At 45.4% G+C, this 18,842-nt stretch overlaps 1 protein-coding gene and 1 pseudogene across 3 annotated transcripts; both read left to right on the plus strand.

The window, feature by feature from the left end:
- Window positions 1-285: 285 nt before the first annotated feature.
- LOC113572056 (olfactory receptor class A-like protein 4) lies at window positions 286-3,094 on the plus strand (annotated as a pseudogene). Its single transcript, XR_014124117.1, has 4 exons — window positions 286-591; window positions 1,701-1,995; window positions 2,193-2,500; window positions 2,592-3,094. The product of XR_014124117.1 is annotated as an olfactory receptor class A-like protein 4 (transcript).
- Window positions 3,095-5,902: 2,808 nt separating this feature from the next.
- On the plus strand, window positions 5,903-17,379 carry recql4 (RecQ helicase-like 4). 2 transcript variants are annotated; one of them, XM_027001287.3, is made up of 24 exons: window positions 5,905-6,281; window positions 6,602-6,635; window positions 6,750-6,850; window positions 6,942-7,082; window positions 7,411-8,426; window positions 9,148-9,247; window positions 9,343-9,490; window positions 9,661-9,786; window positions 10,210-10,362; window positions 10,486-10,578; window positions 10,803-10,939; window positions 11,030-11,113; window positions 11,203-11,391; window positions 11,624-11,806; window positions 12,107-12,308; window positions 12,607-12,884; window positions 13,070-13,207; window positions 13,421-13,856; window positions 14,034-14,163; window positions 14,298-14,464; window positions 15,138-15,327; window positions 15,505-15,655; window positions 15,749-15,857; window positions 16,007-17,379. In XM_027001287.3, the coding sequence occupies exons 1-24, from the start codon at window positions 6,198-6,200 to the stop codon at window positions 16,126-16,128; spliced, it is 4,512 nt and encodes a 1,503-aa protein (XP_026857088.2). In that variant the 5' UTR covers window positions 5,905-6,197; the 3' UTR covers window positions 16,129-17,379. The 2 variants fall into 2 exon arrangements, with proteins under 2 accessions (XP_081572554.1, XP_026857088.2); XM_081716428.1 differs by lacking the exons at window positions 14,034-14,163; window positions 15,138-15,327; window positions 15,505-15,655; window positions 15,749-15,857; window positions 16,007-17,379 and having other exon boundaries at window positions 5,903-6,281; window positions 14,298-14,446.
- Window positions 17,380-18,842: the final 1,463 nt, after the last annotated feature.

An 18,842-nucleotide genomic window follows, 5' to 3' on the forward strand; every position in this document is an offset into this window, starting at 1 on the left:
TGCTCCTCGGCAGGATGCGTACTCAGCTCCTAGACCAAAAGGAGTCACTATTTCTGGTGGAATCTCATTTATATACGAGACCCTAATTGTACTGTTGTGATCACCCCGGGGAACTGATCTTGTGCACGGTGGGTCGAGTGGCCTGTGTTAATCCAAAAACCATGGAGATAAGAAGAAACTCTGCCTGCGATTGGAGATGTTTTCCCTGGAGAGGTGAGATCAGATGTAGGTGTCAGTGACAATGGATTATCATTAGTAGTATAGGCCTAAGATAAGCTTTAACAGCTCACCAGACCGACAAGTTAATTGCCGGTGTTTTTACCTGTGATGGAGGTCAATATAACAGTTAGTACTGTGAAGAAGGGTGCTTTAGTTCAACTGCCACCTGTGCTGTTGGCATTTTACATGATTCTGGTGCTCCTGGGGATCCTAGGAAATGCCGTAGTGGTCTGTGCGGTAGGGGAGGACATGTTCCGTGAGACCAGAGGGGCACGCAACTCTGACATGATCCTGGTCAACATGGCCTTCTCCAGCCTGATGGTCTCTGTGATGAGGAACACACTACTGATCATCTCGGACCTAGGGCTCAAGGTACGCAGACTTGTGGGCAGGCAAGGGCAGCCAGTCCCGCTGGACGGAACAACAGGCTGAAAGGTTGACAATCTTGCCTTTGATGTCTATATTTGTGGAGCATAGCTAGACGGAACTGAAACTCTGAACATTTAACAGCAGGGTACCATTAATGATTATGAATATTTGTGATTTTTTATTTTGTGTGAATAATAATAGAAATTGCTACAATTAGCTAGTTAACACAAACGTTCATGTCTAATATAGAAATAACAATGATGATATGTGGAAATAAGTGTTTAACTTTAAGTGAAATAAGGGAATCCATGTGATTCCCTCCATGTGACTATTTTGCCATCAATTTGTTTAGATTTTTCCCATCTGTTTTCAAAAGATTAGGTGTGTTTTATATTATTTTCTTTACATTAAGTTATTACTAATAACCATTAGCAAACATAAGTATATTGGTAATGTGTTAACATAAAAGAGAAAAAAATCATATAAAAAATAAAGATGCTGAACACAGATATTAAACAACAGACTGAAGCACACACTAAAGCATAATGGTACAGCGCTGCTTTTCAGATGTTTAATCTTAGTTACTATACATAGCTTATATTGTTGTTAATTTGCAATGTACAGCCTTGGGTATGTGAAAGGTGCTTTATAAATGTAACACATTATTATTATTATTATTATTATTATTAGTAGTAGTAGTAGTAGAAGTATTATTATTAGTAGTAGTAGTAGTATTGACCATAATCACCATGAACAAACATATTTGTTTAGCAGATAACAGCAGACTTGTTTCAAACAAATGAACTTTTCTTAATAACAATATAATATAGTGAAAATTGAGAAAGCATGTTTAATTAAAAGCCATATTATTATGTTATAAAAATGTTTTAATAATCAGTGTTTTTTTTTTAAATAAATATACAATAAAAAAAAATCATGTAAGGAAAAATGCATTAAATATTAAACATTTCTGTTGAGAATCAGCTTTTCCAGACATATAGACTGTGAATGATGCTGATAAGAAAAAACCTTCAACTTTTTACAGGTGGGTTTTTCATTTTTTTCATTTTTCATTCTCTTGTTAATTGTATCTTCTTTTTTGCCTGTTCAAGGTGACATCCAGTAAGAACTGGTGTCAGTTTCTAATGGGCATATGGATGTGGCTGCGTTCTGTGAACGTTTGGTCAACGTTCTTCCTCAGTGCGTTCCATTACCTCACCCTAAGGCGGCTAGCCCCACCCATCGTGAATCTGACTGGAACCCAAGGACCTCCCAAAACAGTTGTAATGGGATTTGGTCTAATATGGAGTACCAGCCTCCTCTACTCAGTGCCTGCCTTTTTATTCTCCACATATGGTGGCGAGAACGCCACTGAGGTGAGGACCAAGCCAAACCCTGATGTAGTCTGTCGTTGTCCTACAGTACGTCCAAAATCTTATGGAGCCTCCGGTCAGCTTCTGAACAAGTGGATGACTATAATTTGTGAAGACACATTTCATTTAGGATATATTTAACACTAATGTGTGTTCGGTAGTTTTGATGGGCCTCATAATGTTAAGTGACCGATTGCAGTAATGATGATAATATTAACTAATAATACTGAGCACTGGAATAATGCCAAACGACGATCCTTGTTTTTCTCTTTGCTGCCCTACAGACCTTAATGTTAGTGGGCACTACAACCCGCCCGTTACTGGGCTGTCTGTGGGACTTCCCCTCCACCTCTAGTGGCCTGGTCTTTGCCACCACCTCCATGGTGATCCACGAGATCGTCCCCATCGTCCTCATGAGTGGCACCAACCTGAGCTCACTGTTCATACTGTACACCCACGGGAACAAGCACCCCCTCACGCATAACGGTCAGGGCACGCCTGCCATGCACAGGGTTCCCGCAGAGAGGCGAGCCGCCAAGGTCAGGACATTTAGCCATATAAGCATCAGGACATTTATGATGTCTTTAAATGTATCACTATGTACATGTCCAAATGTTTTCTTCTCTTCAGGTGATACTGGCCTTGATCATTTTGTTTATCACGTCCTGGGGAGCCAATGTGGTCTCAGTAAACTACTTTAACTATAATCGTGGCACCTCGTCCACGTCCCTGCTGGTCATCGCCCGCTTTTCCAACAGCTTTTTCTACGCCTTCTCCCCAATGATACTCGCTGTGGGACACCGAAAACTCCGAACTGTCATAAGGTCTGTCATCACCTACTGAGAAGGAGACGCGCAGACATTCAGCGCCTTGCTCTATTGACGCTGTATATAATTTTCAGCTTTTCAAAGGCTTATTACTTGGATGACTTTAAGTAAAATTCTAAATCACGAAATTATATGACGCACATAAGATGCACACAAACGTTGTGTCATGTCCAATATTTTTTCTCATAGGCCTTTTTTTTTTCACATACATTATGCAAAATTAGTGTGATGGTTTTAGTCCGTGTTGCATTTTTTTATGTTCATTTACATGCTCCACAGATACATAAAGGCTGTACAACTGCACTAATAAACCTTGTGAATAAAATGTGAGACGTGTTAACAGTTTGAAGATGAGATGTGAGATGAGTTAACAATGTAACAGATAGTGTTTCATACTGCAAATATGAGCATATGCAGTTTTTTTTAATCTGAGTAATAAGTGACAGTAAACTAGGTAACAGTCTCCTGATTACCACTTATACCCAAACTGATGACCAATTAGGCCAGAAATCAATGTGCTTCACAATGAAAATACTTGCATTTTAGATAATGCAGGTAATTGCAGGTAATGAAAAAATATCTTACTTAGTTGCTGCTAAATGTGATAATCTTCTGAAACGTTTATGTTTCCTAGACGAAAAAGGCTCTGTGTTTTATTTAAATTAATTTTAAAACAGAAAAGAAAAGAAAAGAAAAAAAGATATTTGAGATTTAAATACTCAGACAAAGCTGAGATTTAAATGCTAAAAATACTTGTTCTTTTGTAAGTAAAATATTAAAAATTCACCCTGTGAGATTAAAACTTCTGATACCAATTCAACAACCATGCACACATACCTTGCAGACCTGAAAAACAAAGACAAATACAGAAAGTTGTTACTGGATGTCAGCTCAGAACTGAATTCATCTGACCCTCAGACGCTGGTGGCCGAGCTGCTAGACCTTGGTCTGAACACATCACTGTGCAACTGGGTGCTGTACTTCCTGACAAGCAGGTCTCAGGTGGTCAGGATACAAAACTGACCCAGCTCCGTCATCACCAACACAGGTGCCCCTCGGGGCTGTGTACTGAGTGCACTGCCATATACACTCCTCACACACAACTGTACAGCCAAACACCCTAGCAAGTTGGTTGTTAGGTTTGCTGATGACGCCACAGTGGCGTGTCTCACTACAAAAGAAGGAGGCATCCTACAAAAAGGTCAACAAATGTACAAACTATCCAATAATACACCAACATACTTATGTGCACACACACACACACTCACACACACACACACACACACACACTCACACACACTCACACACACTCACTCACACACACACACACACACACACACACACTCACACACACACACTCACACACACACAATCACTAAGAATCCAGATCACGTATACTGATTTGCATACAATAAATCACACCTTCTGAACTTGCACAGTACTTAGTATATGTTTACATCTGCAACTATCCCACATTAAATTTAAATTACAATTAAATAGTAATTAAATATTTCAATTATGAAAAAGCTTTCATTAATAGATTATTTTAATTACAGTATTGTTATTATCTGTGTACACTGCACTACTGAGCCATAGTAGATTACTTTTCATTATTCAGTACACTGCTGACAGATGTGTGCTGACAGATGACAATAAAGAATTTTGAATCTTAAATAAGAGCATGAAATTGAAATAAATAAATTGTGAGGTGTATGGTATTCTAGGACTTCTCACTGTACTTCTCTGTGCTTTCCTTATCGTCCCACTGCCCTAGTCCAGCAGCGGACTCCAACCCTAGTCCCTGGAGTGCGCCGGGATGTGCTGCACACGCTGCGGCCTTCCTGCAGCCCACGTTCCAGCCGTCTCCCTGTACATCCTGACTTGCACAAGTGTTGCGAGGTGCCACAACCCATTTTCAGTCTCTCTCTCTCTCGCTGCCTGCTATGGGAAACACCAGTAATGATGTCTCAAATAATGCAAAAGCACTCCCAGCCTCCCCATCCCTCTGGGCTGCAGCCTCCTTTGCTATGATCCAGTGTAGCAGTGCAGCTATATCAGTGAGTCTGTGTACGAAGTGCCAGTAGTCCAAAGCCAAACCCAGGAAGCTCACTGACATTCTCTGGCGTGGGCCACTGCTGCACCGGATCGATGGCTCCACTCATGATGTGACCCAGGACATTCACACGCCATTGAAGGATGTTGAAGGCCTTTTTTCAATATAGCTGGAGGTTTGCTGAGTGGATAGGCTGGAACACCTGCTCCAGGCTTGTGAGCTTGTTATCAGTGCTGGATGCATGGACAGGTACATGGTCTAGGTAGACAAAGCACCGATTCTTGGGGGAACCAGCAAGCACTCTCTCCATCAGGCACTCTGATGAGGCCAGTGCATTACAAAGCCTGAAGGACATCACCAGCAACTGCAACAATCAGGTCCCTAGCATGAATGTCATCTACATTTTATGTCTAGAGTGAGTGCTACTTGCCGATACTTACTCCACTCACACAGAGCTGATGACGAGATCCAAGGCCTTATTGATACTTGGGAGTTGGGCTTTGTGACAGCATTAAGCCATAGTTGTATTGCAGTAATGGCCACCGCCCAGTCATGCTGCTGGAGTACAGTTCCAAAGTGATTTTGTGGTCACCCTTTTCTCGCTGGACACCAGCCCAGTTCTGCTGCCTTCCTCGTAATCCTCCCCAGCTAGCGACCCTGCTTGTGGCTGGGCAGACCCATCGAGCCGGGGGCAGGTGTAATGCTCGGTACTGCTTTCCTCCAGGCTACTTTATTTAGTAAGGGGGAAGTTATCTATAGGATACAAATAACAAACAGACATTTCTAAATACTGATTAAAGTAACAAAAGACACAAAGAGACTAAATCAAACACATACACCATACTTTAAAAGTAACGACATAAAATCTGCAAAGAGGGTCACTTCCCTAGTCCAGTGGTAGATTCCCCCAAATATTAAACAATCAGCTGTGTTGTTCAAGCAGGTATTTCCACGTACTATTGTATTTACTACCTAAATTAAATGTTTTAGATAACATATTTTGACTATCTTGCGTCACAAACTTTTATTTTGATATGGTTAGCGCAATGCTGTGTTCCTGTTTACCGCTTGACGTTTGGCGCGCTGAATTTAAAGTAGTTCAATGCAAGCTTCATAGTTTTGGTTTTAGATTCGCCAGACATGATTCACAGTTATACTGATATACGGTATCTTATAACTGTGTTAAACATGATCTGGTTAGAGACTCTCGTTTTTACATTGCTTTACTAATTGTCATGATAACGTTCTTCAAGTTGTTAAACCATCGCAGCACCGTACAGCTAAAGTCAGCGTGAAACGTTAGCTAACCTAGCTAATAAGATCAGAAATAGGTTTCTTATTCTGATTATTATCAATATGGATCGATATAACGACGTAAAACTTCTCCTGAAAAAATGGGAGCGCTCGTTTACTCTATTAAATAACAGGAAACCGAATAAGGTAAATATACCTCGTGTTTGATCATAAATGATGTAGTTCATCTTGCTGAGGTCCTGTGGATTTAAATGGTGTGTGATAGTTAGCGTTAGCTAACCTCGTTAACCTAGTTGACTTAGCTGTCCAGCTACTAGAGAAAGCCCTGCTGTAGTAGCTGGCTAGTTAGCTATCTTAATCTGGGTGTTAGTTGTATAGCTGGCTCTACCAGATATAGTAGTTCGTCTAAATACTTTTTTAGCTGTCCTAATGTAGCTAGATAGATAAAGCTAGCTAGCTATAACCAGACATTTGTTTTGTTGTTGATGATAAACTGTTTTGTTTAGGACGATATAGATGCCGCACCAGAGGAGACAAAAAGTAAGTTGCTATGTTTTTCTCCACGATTTTGTCTCAGGTATTAAACTTTTATGTCTATTTATTATTCAGTATGCCCTCAAAAAGATTCTGTCCAAATGTTATTTTCCGTTGTAGATCTTTATAAAGAATACCGTAAGCTTAAAGAGGCAAAAGAGAACACTAGCAAGGAGAGTAAAACTCCTGTGATATCCGCGGTGATCCAGTCTTCAGGGACTGTAAGTAGCGTATTTATATGTGAGGTGGACTATGTTCTGAGGGTTTCAGTCTGTTAACAATGCAAAACTCCGGCCTTTTCCCCCTTTAAAGGATTGCTGGGGTTCTCACCTAAATCGCAAAAACATGCCAGCCACTGTCGCTAAACTGACGGCAAAAGACAAGGAGACTTTGCAAGCCTCTGCCCAGTACTTTGGCATGAAGCTAAAGTCGAACCTCGGGGCGTTATCAAAGGTGAATATGAACTTTAAGTAAAATATCTTATGATCCTTTAGATCAGTATTCAAACGTGGTCCTCCAGAGGCCCCTTACCACACGTGATACTAATTTTGATCGTCTATCTTTATGAAAATAAAACAAGCATTGCTAAATTAGATTGTGGAGAAAAAAAAAAAAGTCAGATTCTGAAAATAAAAACAGTTTTAGGACAGTCATATATATTGCATATTTTTGCAATTTTCTATCTCACCTGCAGCACTGTACAATAGCTATAATGAATTTGGTGATATTTATGAAGGAAATAAGACTCTGTCTTCCATATATTCTCTTTTTTCAAATTTAGGACCGACCATTTTCTCTCAAGAAACCACTCGCCTCCTGTGTGCCCCCAGAGAAGTCCGTGAAGAATGGTGGAGTTAGCACAGAGTCACCAGAGCCAGCAAACACATCCCCAGAGTCGCTGACCCCTCAGACAGCCAGAACTGAGTGGGGGGAAGAACCCTCTGATCCCCTTCCCCTCTTTACCCCTTCCAGGCCCTGCTCACCAGACAGAGGGGCTGCAGACAAGCGAGTGGAGAGGACCCAGTTCCTCAGGCAATCTGTCACCAAGAGGCTGTCCTCAGTGGACAGAGGCTGGCTGGAACGCTGTCAGGTCTTCGGTGAGGTGGAGGATAAACAGAAACCGGTGTCAGGCAATTCAGTTCTGCCTAAAGAAACGGTTGTACAGTCTAGTGGTAAAACGGATGATGCAGCAGTGAGCAAACATGTCGCAAACACACCTGGGGAAAGCAGTGCTAGGGCATCATCGCAGTGTCCAACAGACACGGTGCAGGTGGGTGTGGAAAGGTGTCCTGTAGAGGGCAGTAGAGAGCTGGATACTGACCACATATCTGGAGAAGTAGAAATCAGGACGGGATCCATAGCTGAGGGTCTGGATGGGCCTGAGGAAGCCAGTCCTGCTTCTGAAACTAGGAAACGAAGCAAAAGGTCTAGGAAAGTTCAAGACTCCGGTCAAAAGATCCAAACCGAGGCAGGACATAATGAGCAGAGGAATGCTAGGAAAAAGGGACACAAAAGGCAGAGAGAACCTGAAGGAGAAGAACCAGCGGAAGGAAATGGACACGTCCCAAAAAGACGCAGGACCAAGAGAGCGCCTGCTACCGGAGAGTGTCCCCCAAAAGGAAGGAAAAAGAAAGGTAGAGGACCTGAGGAGGGAGAGGACGAGCTCGAGAAGTCTCTCAGCACTGAGAAAACGGTAACTAGGAAGCCAAAGATGCCTCAGGAGAACCTTCTGGGAGAGGTAGAGGAGGGGGACGTGAGAGCTGCCTCAGCCAGGATGAAGAACACAGCCAGAAGCAGGTGAGGCTCACTTACGGTTTGACACGTGGACATGTGACGCACAAATGCTTGACAACCAGGTACTGTATGACTAGTTGGATGTAGTGCAAATTTTGGATGAACCAGCGCTGGTCGTAAAGCGTCCATAGTGATTTATTGCTAGTTGTGTTTTATCTCAGCATTTGCATCGCCAGACTGAAACTTGTACGCAAATCAGTGCTGTCATGGCATTACAGAGATGGTGTATCTAAAAGTGACTCAAATCTGATTTTTTTTGGCTTAAAGACATTGGTCAGATTTTTTTTTTTTTTTTCAGCACCGTGTACACGCACAATTCTGATAGTTTCAAATCAAATTTGAGTCACTTTTTGTATTTAGTCCTAAATCAGATTCGTATCCGATCAGTGTCTTCTCATGAGTTGTCTCGCAACGTGACCTTTTATATTGTTTGTGATGCAGGTGAAACTATTGATGTGCGCATTCCTGCAGTTTCAGAGGACTGATGCATTCACATTAGACGGATACAGGTCACATACAATTATGAATGTGAACTGCCAAAAATCCAAATTGACTAATATAGATTGTAATATAACCTAGGAAATCATTTCATAGTTTTGACAGTGTGCATACGTACTTCCAGACATTCAACGCTTCAGTCATCGGTAATGTCCCTACTACTGTACGAATAATGATAGGAAAGAGCTGTCGACTGAATTTGCCATATTTTTCTCGTCTGGACAAGGCCCCCCAAAAACACAGATGGGAACTTTGTGAGAATCAACCTGAAGAAGAAGTCCCACGTTAAAGGCTTCGCCTTGAGGGGGGCTGCCCTCCGCAAGCAGGTGAGCAGAAAGAAACGTGACGCCCTGGGCCGCGGGGGGCTCTTTCTCTGTAGCGAGTCCAGAAGCCAATGGTGCTGGTTGTGCCGTATTTCTAGATGTACATGCAGAAGTTCCAGCTGAAGGGGGAGAGGTTCGGAGGAGCCAGCCGGGGTCGCGGGAGGTTCGCTTCCTTCAGCCGTCAGGGTGACAGCTGCTACAAGTGTGGCGGGATTGGACACTGGGCACAAGACTGCCGGGGAAGAGGTGAGACCCAGAGGAGTGTGCTGTGAAAGACGACTCAAACTGGGTGCTAAACACAAGCTTTGTGGCTTTTCAGGCATGCCTGACATGGTGAATAGTGATTGTTGCTGTTTAAAATGGGGACTTCTTCTGATAGGATTAATCAGTGATTTCTGTATCTATGTGCTTCAAAGCTCTGGCTCTCGCTGCGGATGGGCCAGCTCAGCAGGATGCGCCCCCAGAAGATGAGGAGCCATTCGAACTGCCCACATTAGAGGAAGTTGCCAGGGCGACTGGAACTTTACGCTCCGAGCCTATTGGTAAGTTTATACTGGGCCTGTGCATTTACTACTCCAGTAACAGATAGCGGATCGCGTGCATAACAGTCAAGCATTTCTACTTAAAAACATTAATCCTCAGATAATTGCACTAATCGGACACATCAATGATGCCTGAAAAATCTTGGAGGTTTGTAAGAACGGTTCTTGCACTACACGTTTACCTGCATCAGACACAGTGTCTATATGTTAACTTGCATCAGACACGGTTCCACTTAAAGTACCTAGGTCATTGTTATGCAATCCCTGCTTCTCCGTGTTACACTGTGACGTTGGAAAAACATCAGTGGCCTTCCCCACTGCATCCACTTCCCAATGACACTGTCCAGCAGGAACACATGGCCAAATGTAAAAACATTTGCGTTAATCTTTTGCTCTGAGGATTCTGACCACCTCTTTTGCCAGCCGTGGTCCCTGGTGCGGGCGAGGACCCCGAGGGGAAGGAAGACCGCGGGGAGGAGATCCTGCTAAACGTCATGCGGCCGGACTACGAGCGGCCTGCCCCTCCCCCGCCCATGGAGCCCCTCTACTTGCCCCGAGAGGATGGCCGAGTCCAAGGTGAGCCCCTTTACGTCACTGTAGTCACTTTTCCTGCTGACGTTAAAGGTAACACAAAAATAAAAGCGTTTAGGCTGGGTTGGTGCCATTTATTGCCTGGGAATTTCACCCCCTCCATCGCAGAAATTCCTTCGGAGGTGTACCATGCGCTTCGTGACTTTGGCTACAAATCCTTCAGGCCTGGTCAAGAGAAGGCCATCATGAGAATCCTCTCAGGTGAGATACCGGATATAAAAACTACAATAGGACGTGAGAGGAATGGCGTCTGAATGCCTACTACAGAGTACAGAATTAGACAGATGGCTGCATTAACGCTGTTAATGGCTCTGCCATATAATTTGCTAGCTTTAGTGATTTTTTTTATTTTTATTTTTTTGAGTAGGCACACATGAGTAGGCACAGCACTTCTCAGACCTCGTGTCCTTGGTCATGTGGTTCAGGTTTGTCCACCCTGGTAGTCCTCTCCACCGGCCTGGGCAAGTCTCTGTGCTACCAGCTCCCTGCCTACCTCTACGCCCTAAGGTCAAAGTGCATAACCCTGGTGGTGTCGCCTCTCGTATCCCTAATGGATGACCAGGTAACGCAACTTCACGTGTTTTTCTGCCGAGACCTGGGCAGCGGCTGGTGTGTGATCAGTGGTTAGCGGCGGTCTCTAATCTTCCCTCAGCTCTCAGGACTCCCCCCTAAGCTGAAAGCAGCTTGCATCCACTCCAACATGTCTCAAAAACAAAGAGAGGCAGCTATTGAAAAGGTCGGTATTAAACCGAGGTAGATGTCACGGCGTGAGCACCATAAATCGCGGTGGACGTCATTTTTGTGTGTGTGTGTGATGGCATGTAGGTAAAGGCCGGTCAAGTGCACGTTCTGCTGCTGTCTCCCGAGGCTCTGGTTGGCGGCGGGCACGCGGGCTCAGGCTGTCTGCCCCCTACTGACCAGCTCCCCCCGGTGGCCTTTGCCTGTATTGACGAAGCGCACTGCGTGTCTGAGTGGTCGCACAACTTCCGGCCATGCTACCTCAGGTTGTGCAAGGTGAGCGTTCATACAGAGCTGTGGCGCAGAGAGCAGGCATGTGTTGGCATGTGGTGTTTTACAGAAGTTGTTCCTGAGCCAAACTGTGTTTTTTCCTTGTTTACCACTGTTATAATTAGGACTAACTGGTGAAGTCAGTGAACTGAAAAGATGTTTTTATTTATTTATTTATGGTTTAGTTATGTTTTTTCAACTTTTGGTTTTAATTGTGTCTGTGTGTGTGTGTCTGTAGGTACTGAGGGAGCGTCTGGGCGTGCGCTGTCTGCTGGGACTGACGGCCACAGCCACTCTGTCCACTGCCCTGGACATCGCCCACCATCTGGACATCAGGGACCAGGAGGGCATCGCTGTGCGCTCCGCTGCCGTGCCCCACAATCTGCACCTCTCTGTGTCCATGGACACAGACAAAGACCAGGTAACCACGGCCCCCCCGTGCCACCTTCTGCCTCGAGGCTGGACTACCCTCCTGTACCAAATATCCTCCATAAACTTGCTCATTTTGAAATGAAATTTCTAGTCATTTAGTTTAAAGACGTTACTTTCCATAGTGATTAATGGCTATAACTAAGAAATTCTTTATTGATCACAGCTGTGGTTATTTAACCATCGATCGCTATAAGAACACAGAACCTTTTAGAAGTCACCTCAAAATGTGAAATGCGCTATAGTAGAACTTTATTCTCGTCACCGGCGTGTACGGGCGGGTCTCCCCCAGGCCCTGGTGTCTCTGCTGAAGGGCGAGCGGTTCGGCGCACTGGACTCCATCATCGTGTACTGCACCAGGCGAGAGGAGACGAACCGCGTCGCCGCACTACTCCGCACCTGCCTGCAGGGGGTGATGCTGAGGGAGTCGTCCCGCCCGGTCAAAGAGCAAGACGAGGAGAACAACCCCGTGGGCAAGAAGAAGAAAGCTCTGGGTAACTGCCTCCACTAGCGAATGATGGACAGCTAGTCCATGTCCCATGCATAGTGGGACATGTGCACGGTGCATACACTAAGGTTTCGTCAGTATATCCTGATGCTGACAAAACGATCTTACGATAAAAAAAATATTTTTTTTCTTTGCCTTTTCCTCATGGCCATTAATAAAAAAAAATTAAAAACCCTTCACTATGCAGGTCACCAGGTTTAAAAATCTACATGTCTTAATCCTAGAAGTAAGTAAATATAAGAGCACTACTACTGGTAATCTTGCCTTTGGTTCCGGATCCTTAGCCCGGAAGAAGATCCGGAAGCCCCTGAAGTGGATGTCAGAGGCGTACCACGCGGGGCTGTCGGCCTCGGAGCGTCGCCGTGTCCAGAACAACTTCATGTGCGGCGAGCTGCGCGTGGTGGTGGCCACCGTGGCCTTCGGAATGGGCCTGGACAAGCCAGATGTGCGCGCCGTCGTCCACTACAACATGCCCAAGAGCTTCGAGAGCTATGTGCAGGAGATTGGCAGGGCGGGGCGCGACGGAGAGCCCGCCCACTGCCACCTCTTCCTGGACCCAGAGGTGAGCTCGCGTGCCAGCCGGGGGTGGGTGGAGCGGGGGGTTGTGGTGCTTTTTGGAGCAGACCTCCACCTTAGCCAGCCGGGAAAGGCCCTCCAGTAGGAGCTGAGAGTTGGAGCCGGAAGTGAGCTCTGGCAGACAGGGTGGGCACCATGCTGCTCATGACTTGGCTTTGTCCTGTACGGCAGGGCGGGGATCTCCACGAGCTGCGCAGACACATCTACGCAGACACCGTGGACCACTACACCATCAAGAGGCTTGTGCAGAGAGTCTTCCCCCCCTGCAAGTGCAGACAGATCCAACAGAGGCAGAAGCACCTTGCCCAGGTGAGTGTGATCCCCTTCCCCGTGGCCCAATCATTTTTCTGATTGGTTTGCATATTTTGCTTAATAAAGCGTAACATACATGTACTGTTACGTGATAAAGCTAAATGTCTGATGTCCACTACAATGTCCACTACAATACTCGCCATGATCCCCAGTTGGGTGGTTAAACAGATATATCATGGGTGGAGCTGACCGCTCCTGTTCCTCCACCAGGCTCCAGAGGTGGATGACGCCGAGCTAGTGGAGCTGATGGAGCAGTGTGACGAGTCTGGAGCGAACCAGCAGGAAACCCCACTTGCAAGCGGCCAGCATAGTCATCTGGAGCGCCCCGCCCCGGACACACCCGGCACCGCATGCCCACTCCGGCAACAGTCGGACAGCTCTCAGGATTGGAACAAGCCAACTCTGCAGTTGGTGGAGGTGGAACACAAAGGGTCCATTACTCAACACGGGGGGGTAGAGGAGGAGCACGGAGGCAGAGAACAGGAAGGTGAAGGAGACGAGAGGGGTGGGAGAGAGGGAGGAGGCAGGAGTGTTGGGGACACAGGACAGAGCGTAAGGGTGGAGCCGGCTCAGCGTGTGTGTCACACCCACGAGAGAGCCATTCCGATGGAGGAAACAGTGGAGGCGCTGGATGTCACCGAGGAAGGTGAGGAACCCTAAGAAGGGCACTTATCGACAAATTGCAACAATAATTGCTTTAATTAGTTAGCGCAGGTGACTTTTAACAGTAACTTTACTTTGACACGTCCTCGTATGGGTTTCCTGCTCCTTCATGACATGATCACAGATTTCACACTGTGTGTGTGTGTGTGTGCCTGCTCAGGTCTGGAAACTCTGCTGTGTTATCTGGAGCTCCACCCTCAGCGGTGGGTGGAGTTACTCCACCCCACTCTCTCTATGTGCCGAATAATGTGTTATGGGGGTCCCCAGCAAGTCCGCAAGCTCGCTAAAGTGTATGTAGCAAAACGAGCTCGTTTTTTGTATACGTGTGCCTGTGTGTGGAAATAAGGCTTGTAGCCTTCAGCAAAATGTGTATGACATTTCATGGGTGTTTTAACGCCTCCCCCCCCCCTTCACGGTTGGGCAGGTGTCCTCCAGTAGCGGTGGTGCTCGCACGGAGGCGTCTGGCAGGCCACAAGGTGGAGGCGTGTGACTTTCTGGAGTTTGACGTGGTGGAGCTGGCTGACACCATGGGCTGGCAGCTACCCCTGGTCAAGAGGGGCCTGAGACAGCTGCGGTGGGTCACCGAGCCAGGTGGGTACAGAGCAAACACAAGCCCCCCCCCCCCCCCCCCCCCCCCCCCCCCGGCACCTCCAATACCAGTGCCCAGTGACAAACATCCCATCGTGACTGCTCTGAGATCAGTTTGGAACAAGATCATGAGTGATGCTGTAGCTTGCTAGGTAGAGCAGGTTCCCAGAGACCACACACCTGCTGTTATACTGATAAATAAATGTAAGCCCTTCTGGATAAAGTCTGACAAATGCTGAAAATGTAAATCCAGGATGGAATAGTTTTCCATACTAGACTCTTTCAAGAAACATCACAGCTACAGCAATTAAGTCGAAAAAAAAAAAAGTCGAAAAAAGTGGGGCAGGGGGGAATGCACAAAATGCTTGGAAACTGGTCTATAGTTCTGATACGTCACAGAATGCAGTGGCAGTACGCCCCCTTAAATCTTTGTTGTCGGTCAGTCAACTGTAAACAAGCCTCTGCGTTTGGACGAGATCGTGGCAGATGTCACAGCATGCATCCACACTGTTGAACCCTTTCTTTCCCTTTTACTGCTCCTTCGGGAAACGCTCGGTTCCTCCCTCTGCGCTCTTTTCATTTGTTCAGGCAGAATTTTCCCCGTCCTTGCACGTAGACAGCGCGTTAGTGTGCGCAACTGTCAGTCAGAGTGACAGGTGCAGTGTGCTGTGCCCAGGTTCGTATGGCGGCACCGGGCGGAGCGGCGTGCACGTGGAGTTCTCCGCCCTGTCCTTCTACTTGCGTTCCTACGGCGACCTGACATCCGAGGAGCTGGACGGCGTGTGCGCGTTCCTGCATGGCCGGGTGCAGGCGCAGGAGAGGACGCAGCTCCGGCAGCTGCAAGCCTGCTTCAGAGCCTTCCGCAGGTCACCCTGCTGCTCGCACACGCTCGCTCGTACTCGCGTGCTCATGCATGCGGTCATGCTTTTTAGTTCTGCTGTTCATCAAATATTCATTTGTGTTGTGGATCCTGCTAGCAAATTTTAAGCAGGGTTCTTTTTGATTAAAAAGTGTGTGTGTGTGTGTGTGTGTGTGGGGTGCAGTGTTGCGTATCAGAGCTGTGGCTCCTGTATGGATGAGCTGGATGAAGTGAGGAGCCTGAAATTAAAGGGACTGCTGGCTGATTACTTTGAGAAGAGGAAAGAGCTGGACGCGGGCTGGAGGGACGAGGACGAGGCTCTCGGCATTCTCAAGGTTTGTGTCCGTGACGTCCTCGTCCTGTGAGCTTGGTGCGGGAGGAAAGGGTAGCAGTCCACTCACGCTGTTCTGGGGTCCGCTGTCTCTCAGCTGCAGGAGTGGGAGGAGCAGATCCAGGCCGACGTCAGAGCCTTCCTGGCCTGTCACGGCGACGAGAAGTTCTCGGGCCGCGCTGTGGCCAGGATATTCCACGGGATCGGTGTGTATGATTTGTTTCTCTTCATCTCTCTCTCTCTCTCTCTCTCTCTCTCTCTCTCCCAGTCATTAGCTCTCTGCAGTACCATGGGCTCCCATCTGACTTCATCACAGGCTTTTCATGATTTTTAGGTTTTTCTTCTCTGTTTTCAGGAAGCCCGTGTTATCCAGCACAGACGTATGGCCGGGATCGGCGGTACTGGCGCAAATATCTTCGTTTTGATTTCAATGACCTCATCCGCATAGCTACACAGGAGATAATTAGAACCAGGTAACTGAATAGCACTTCTGTGGGGCGGTCTCCTTTATCAGTGTCTCATGTCTAACTTTTACATGCGGTGCTTTTCTGACTTTTAGTTGTACACTATTGTCAGAGCCAAATTCACCTATTTTATTTTACAATAAAGATTATTTTTCTACTGGTTGTGGTTCTTCAGTCATATAAGAACTTGTTCAAACCTTTACTGCTGATAGTTTGTGCTGTGTTGTACTTTGCTGTGCACACTTGGGATTTAAAACAACAGGACAATGAACTATAAAGTTAAAGTGCAGACTGTAAGTAGGTTTTGTACATAGTCCTGTCACTGCAGGACAGCAGACATTTGGACAGGTAGCGTGCGAGACATGTTTGAGCTTTTGGTTGGATGTCCTTTCCTGTTATGAAATAGATGTGTAAAGAGCAGATATTACCGGGCCCTGCTTTGTGTCTGTCCTGCTGGGTAATAAGGCAATTTGCTATTGCTGAAGTCCAATTGTTTGTTTTTCCTGTGATTTAAGGGCTCTTTTGGGTGCATCTTAACAGCTGTTTGTGTGGCTATTTCACTGTTTATGCTTTTCAGCCTTATTTACTTCCCATTGGCCTGCTTTGTTGAACATATTGTTCAGATGTAGTCAGGGGCATAACCAGGGTTAATATTTTGAGGTCAGTACTGTAGAACGGGTGCCAGTCCTGGTGATCAACCACCCTGCAGAATTCAGTTCCAATGCTAATATAACCTGACTCTAATATTACGATTTTACTTAAGGCAAACGCAGATTTATGTGTACAATTATTTGTTGTTTAACCTTCATTCATGTCCTATGTAATACTTTTATTTGCATGATAATTAGAAGTCTAGCTAACTGCAGCTAAAAGCCGCTGAGCTCATGCCGGTCGGGTAGCTGTGGGACGCAGGTCTTCACACAATAGCAGGCTACACTTCGCCTACACAGCATGTTTCCACTCCCAGTGCCATAATTGTAAAAGTGCGTCAGGGGAAAAACCTGAAGATGCCAAAGACCTCTGTGTCCTCGTAGCTAATTACAGCCCTGCATGTAGTATGCGTGGGTTTTCTGTTTAAACACGTATTGATTGCATAATTTCCAGTCCAAAGCATTTGTGCGGAATATACACTAGAGAGCAGTGTTACTTCAATAAATAAATAACACGGAATTATAAAAATGTCTCTTGTGCATTCCACGTGTCCTGAAAGTCATTATATCATCTGTACATGATTAACCCTTTTGTGAAACATTAAAGGCAAAGTCAATCCACTTTTATTCTTTAATTATATGTAGAGTGACATCAAAGCCTGGATTAAAATACACATGGGTTTCACGTTGGACCATCTGACCTTGTCGTACAGGCTGAGCTGCTGGATTCCGAGATTAACAGGGTTGTCTTGCTAAATTGTAACTGGCACCTTTTTTAAGGTTACTTTTCAGTGCACTAGGGGAACGTAAAGATTAAACCATACTAAAATTTTAGCAGCTCAGGTTCAACTTTATCCAAGTGTGTACCGTGGTGTGAAAAACGTCTGCGAACGTCCTGGACAAAACAGTCACAGAGTGACTTTCTAAGCATTCTTTAAATGTTTTTAAGACGTTACGAATATGGACCTATGTAACTTTTTTTTTTTTCCCCTCAAAATCAACTTGTTAGGTGTCTTTAAACAACTGAAGGATATTTTGCATTAAAGCACAGCATTAGAAAGTATAATATATGTATCCCAATGGATATGGTATGAATCCTCTATGGCTCTGCAGATGCGTACAACTCATCCCATAATCTTCAAATCCAGCAATGTGAACATTACACACACAACAAATAAACTTTCCAAGCCAATCGTTCTCCCCTATCTTTTAAATATTTTTAAAACCTCTTTGACCCCAAATCTTTAAAGGGCTGTGTCTGATATCACAGCCCTTTAAAGATTTGGGGTCAAAGAGATTTTAAAAATGTGTGTGGATGTGTGTGCCACGCTAGAAGTTATGACATAGCAGCCTTAAAGAAAAGCTATTTATATAATATCTATTATTTAAAGGTGTTAAACTGGGCATTTGTTTTCTATTGTTAATGAAAGGTTAACTCCATTGTTCCCAGCTAACCGAAAAAAGCCTCGTCATGTTTCGCGAAATTGTTTTGAGAGCTGAACTGACACCATACCAATGTTACTGGCATTCATGTATTTACGCAGATGGTTTCTGTGACCTAAGTGTTCGGTCCATGTGAACAGACGAAGGTGCTGTGCTGAGGAAAAATGCACCTGGATGAAACCAGGGAGAAACGTTAGTTTTTGTGTTTTTCCAGGGAATGTGGCGGTGGTGTGCACGTGTTCTTGTGCGCTGTAGCTAATCAGTTTTAGTAAACTTCTTCACAGCATTACCAGATCTGGTTACGAAACGACACACTGCCTTTGTGAAGAACAGAACACGCAAATGACCTAAGCCAACATCGGATGACTGTACAACGAGGAAACGGATGAGAGTAAACACAGAAATTTCTGGTGATCCTTGTCATCATTCTTATCACCCGAAAACCAAAACCTTCGATTGCAGATTAACTCTAAAGTAAGCACACTCTTCAAACAGTACTGGGTGAATTAGGAATTTCCCGTTTTCTGGGCGATTCCCCCACGTGTTCTGTCTGCGGGGTTGGCTGGGCTACTTCACAGGGCCTTGTCGTCTCTCAGTTTGCTTGAAAATTAAATTACCATTACACACTGGAATA

The sequence above is a fragment of the Electrophorus electricus genome, chromosome 6 (genome assembly GCF_041902795.1).
Source record: "Electrophorus electricus isolate QZ-2024a chromosome 6, ASM4190279v1, whole genome shotgun sequence".
NCBI classification, from domain to species: domain Eukaryota; kingdom Metazoa; phylum Chordata; class Actinopteri; order Gymnotiformes; family Gymnotidae; genus Electrophorus; species Electrophorus electricus.

What these genes read in the sequence shown, in the direction of transcription:
- recql4 (XM_027001287.3), top strand. Translation starts at nt 6,198, where the DNA reads ATGGATCGATATAACGACGTAAAACTTCTCCTGAAAAAATGGGAGCGC. An exon ending in TATCCCTAATGGATGACCAG is followed by an intron (nt 10,940 to 11,029) that starts GTAACGCAACTT and finishes ATCTTCCCTCAG; the next exon opens with CTCTCAGGACTCCCCCCTAA. An exon ending in TGCTTCAGAGCCTTCCGCAG is followed by an intron (nt 15,328 to 15,504) that starts GTCACCCTGCTG and finishes TGTGGGGTGCAG; the next exon opens with TGTTGCGTATCAGAGCTGTG.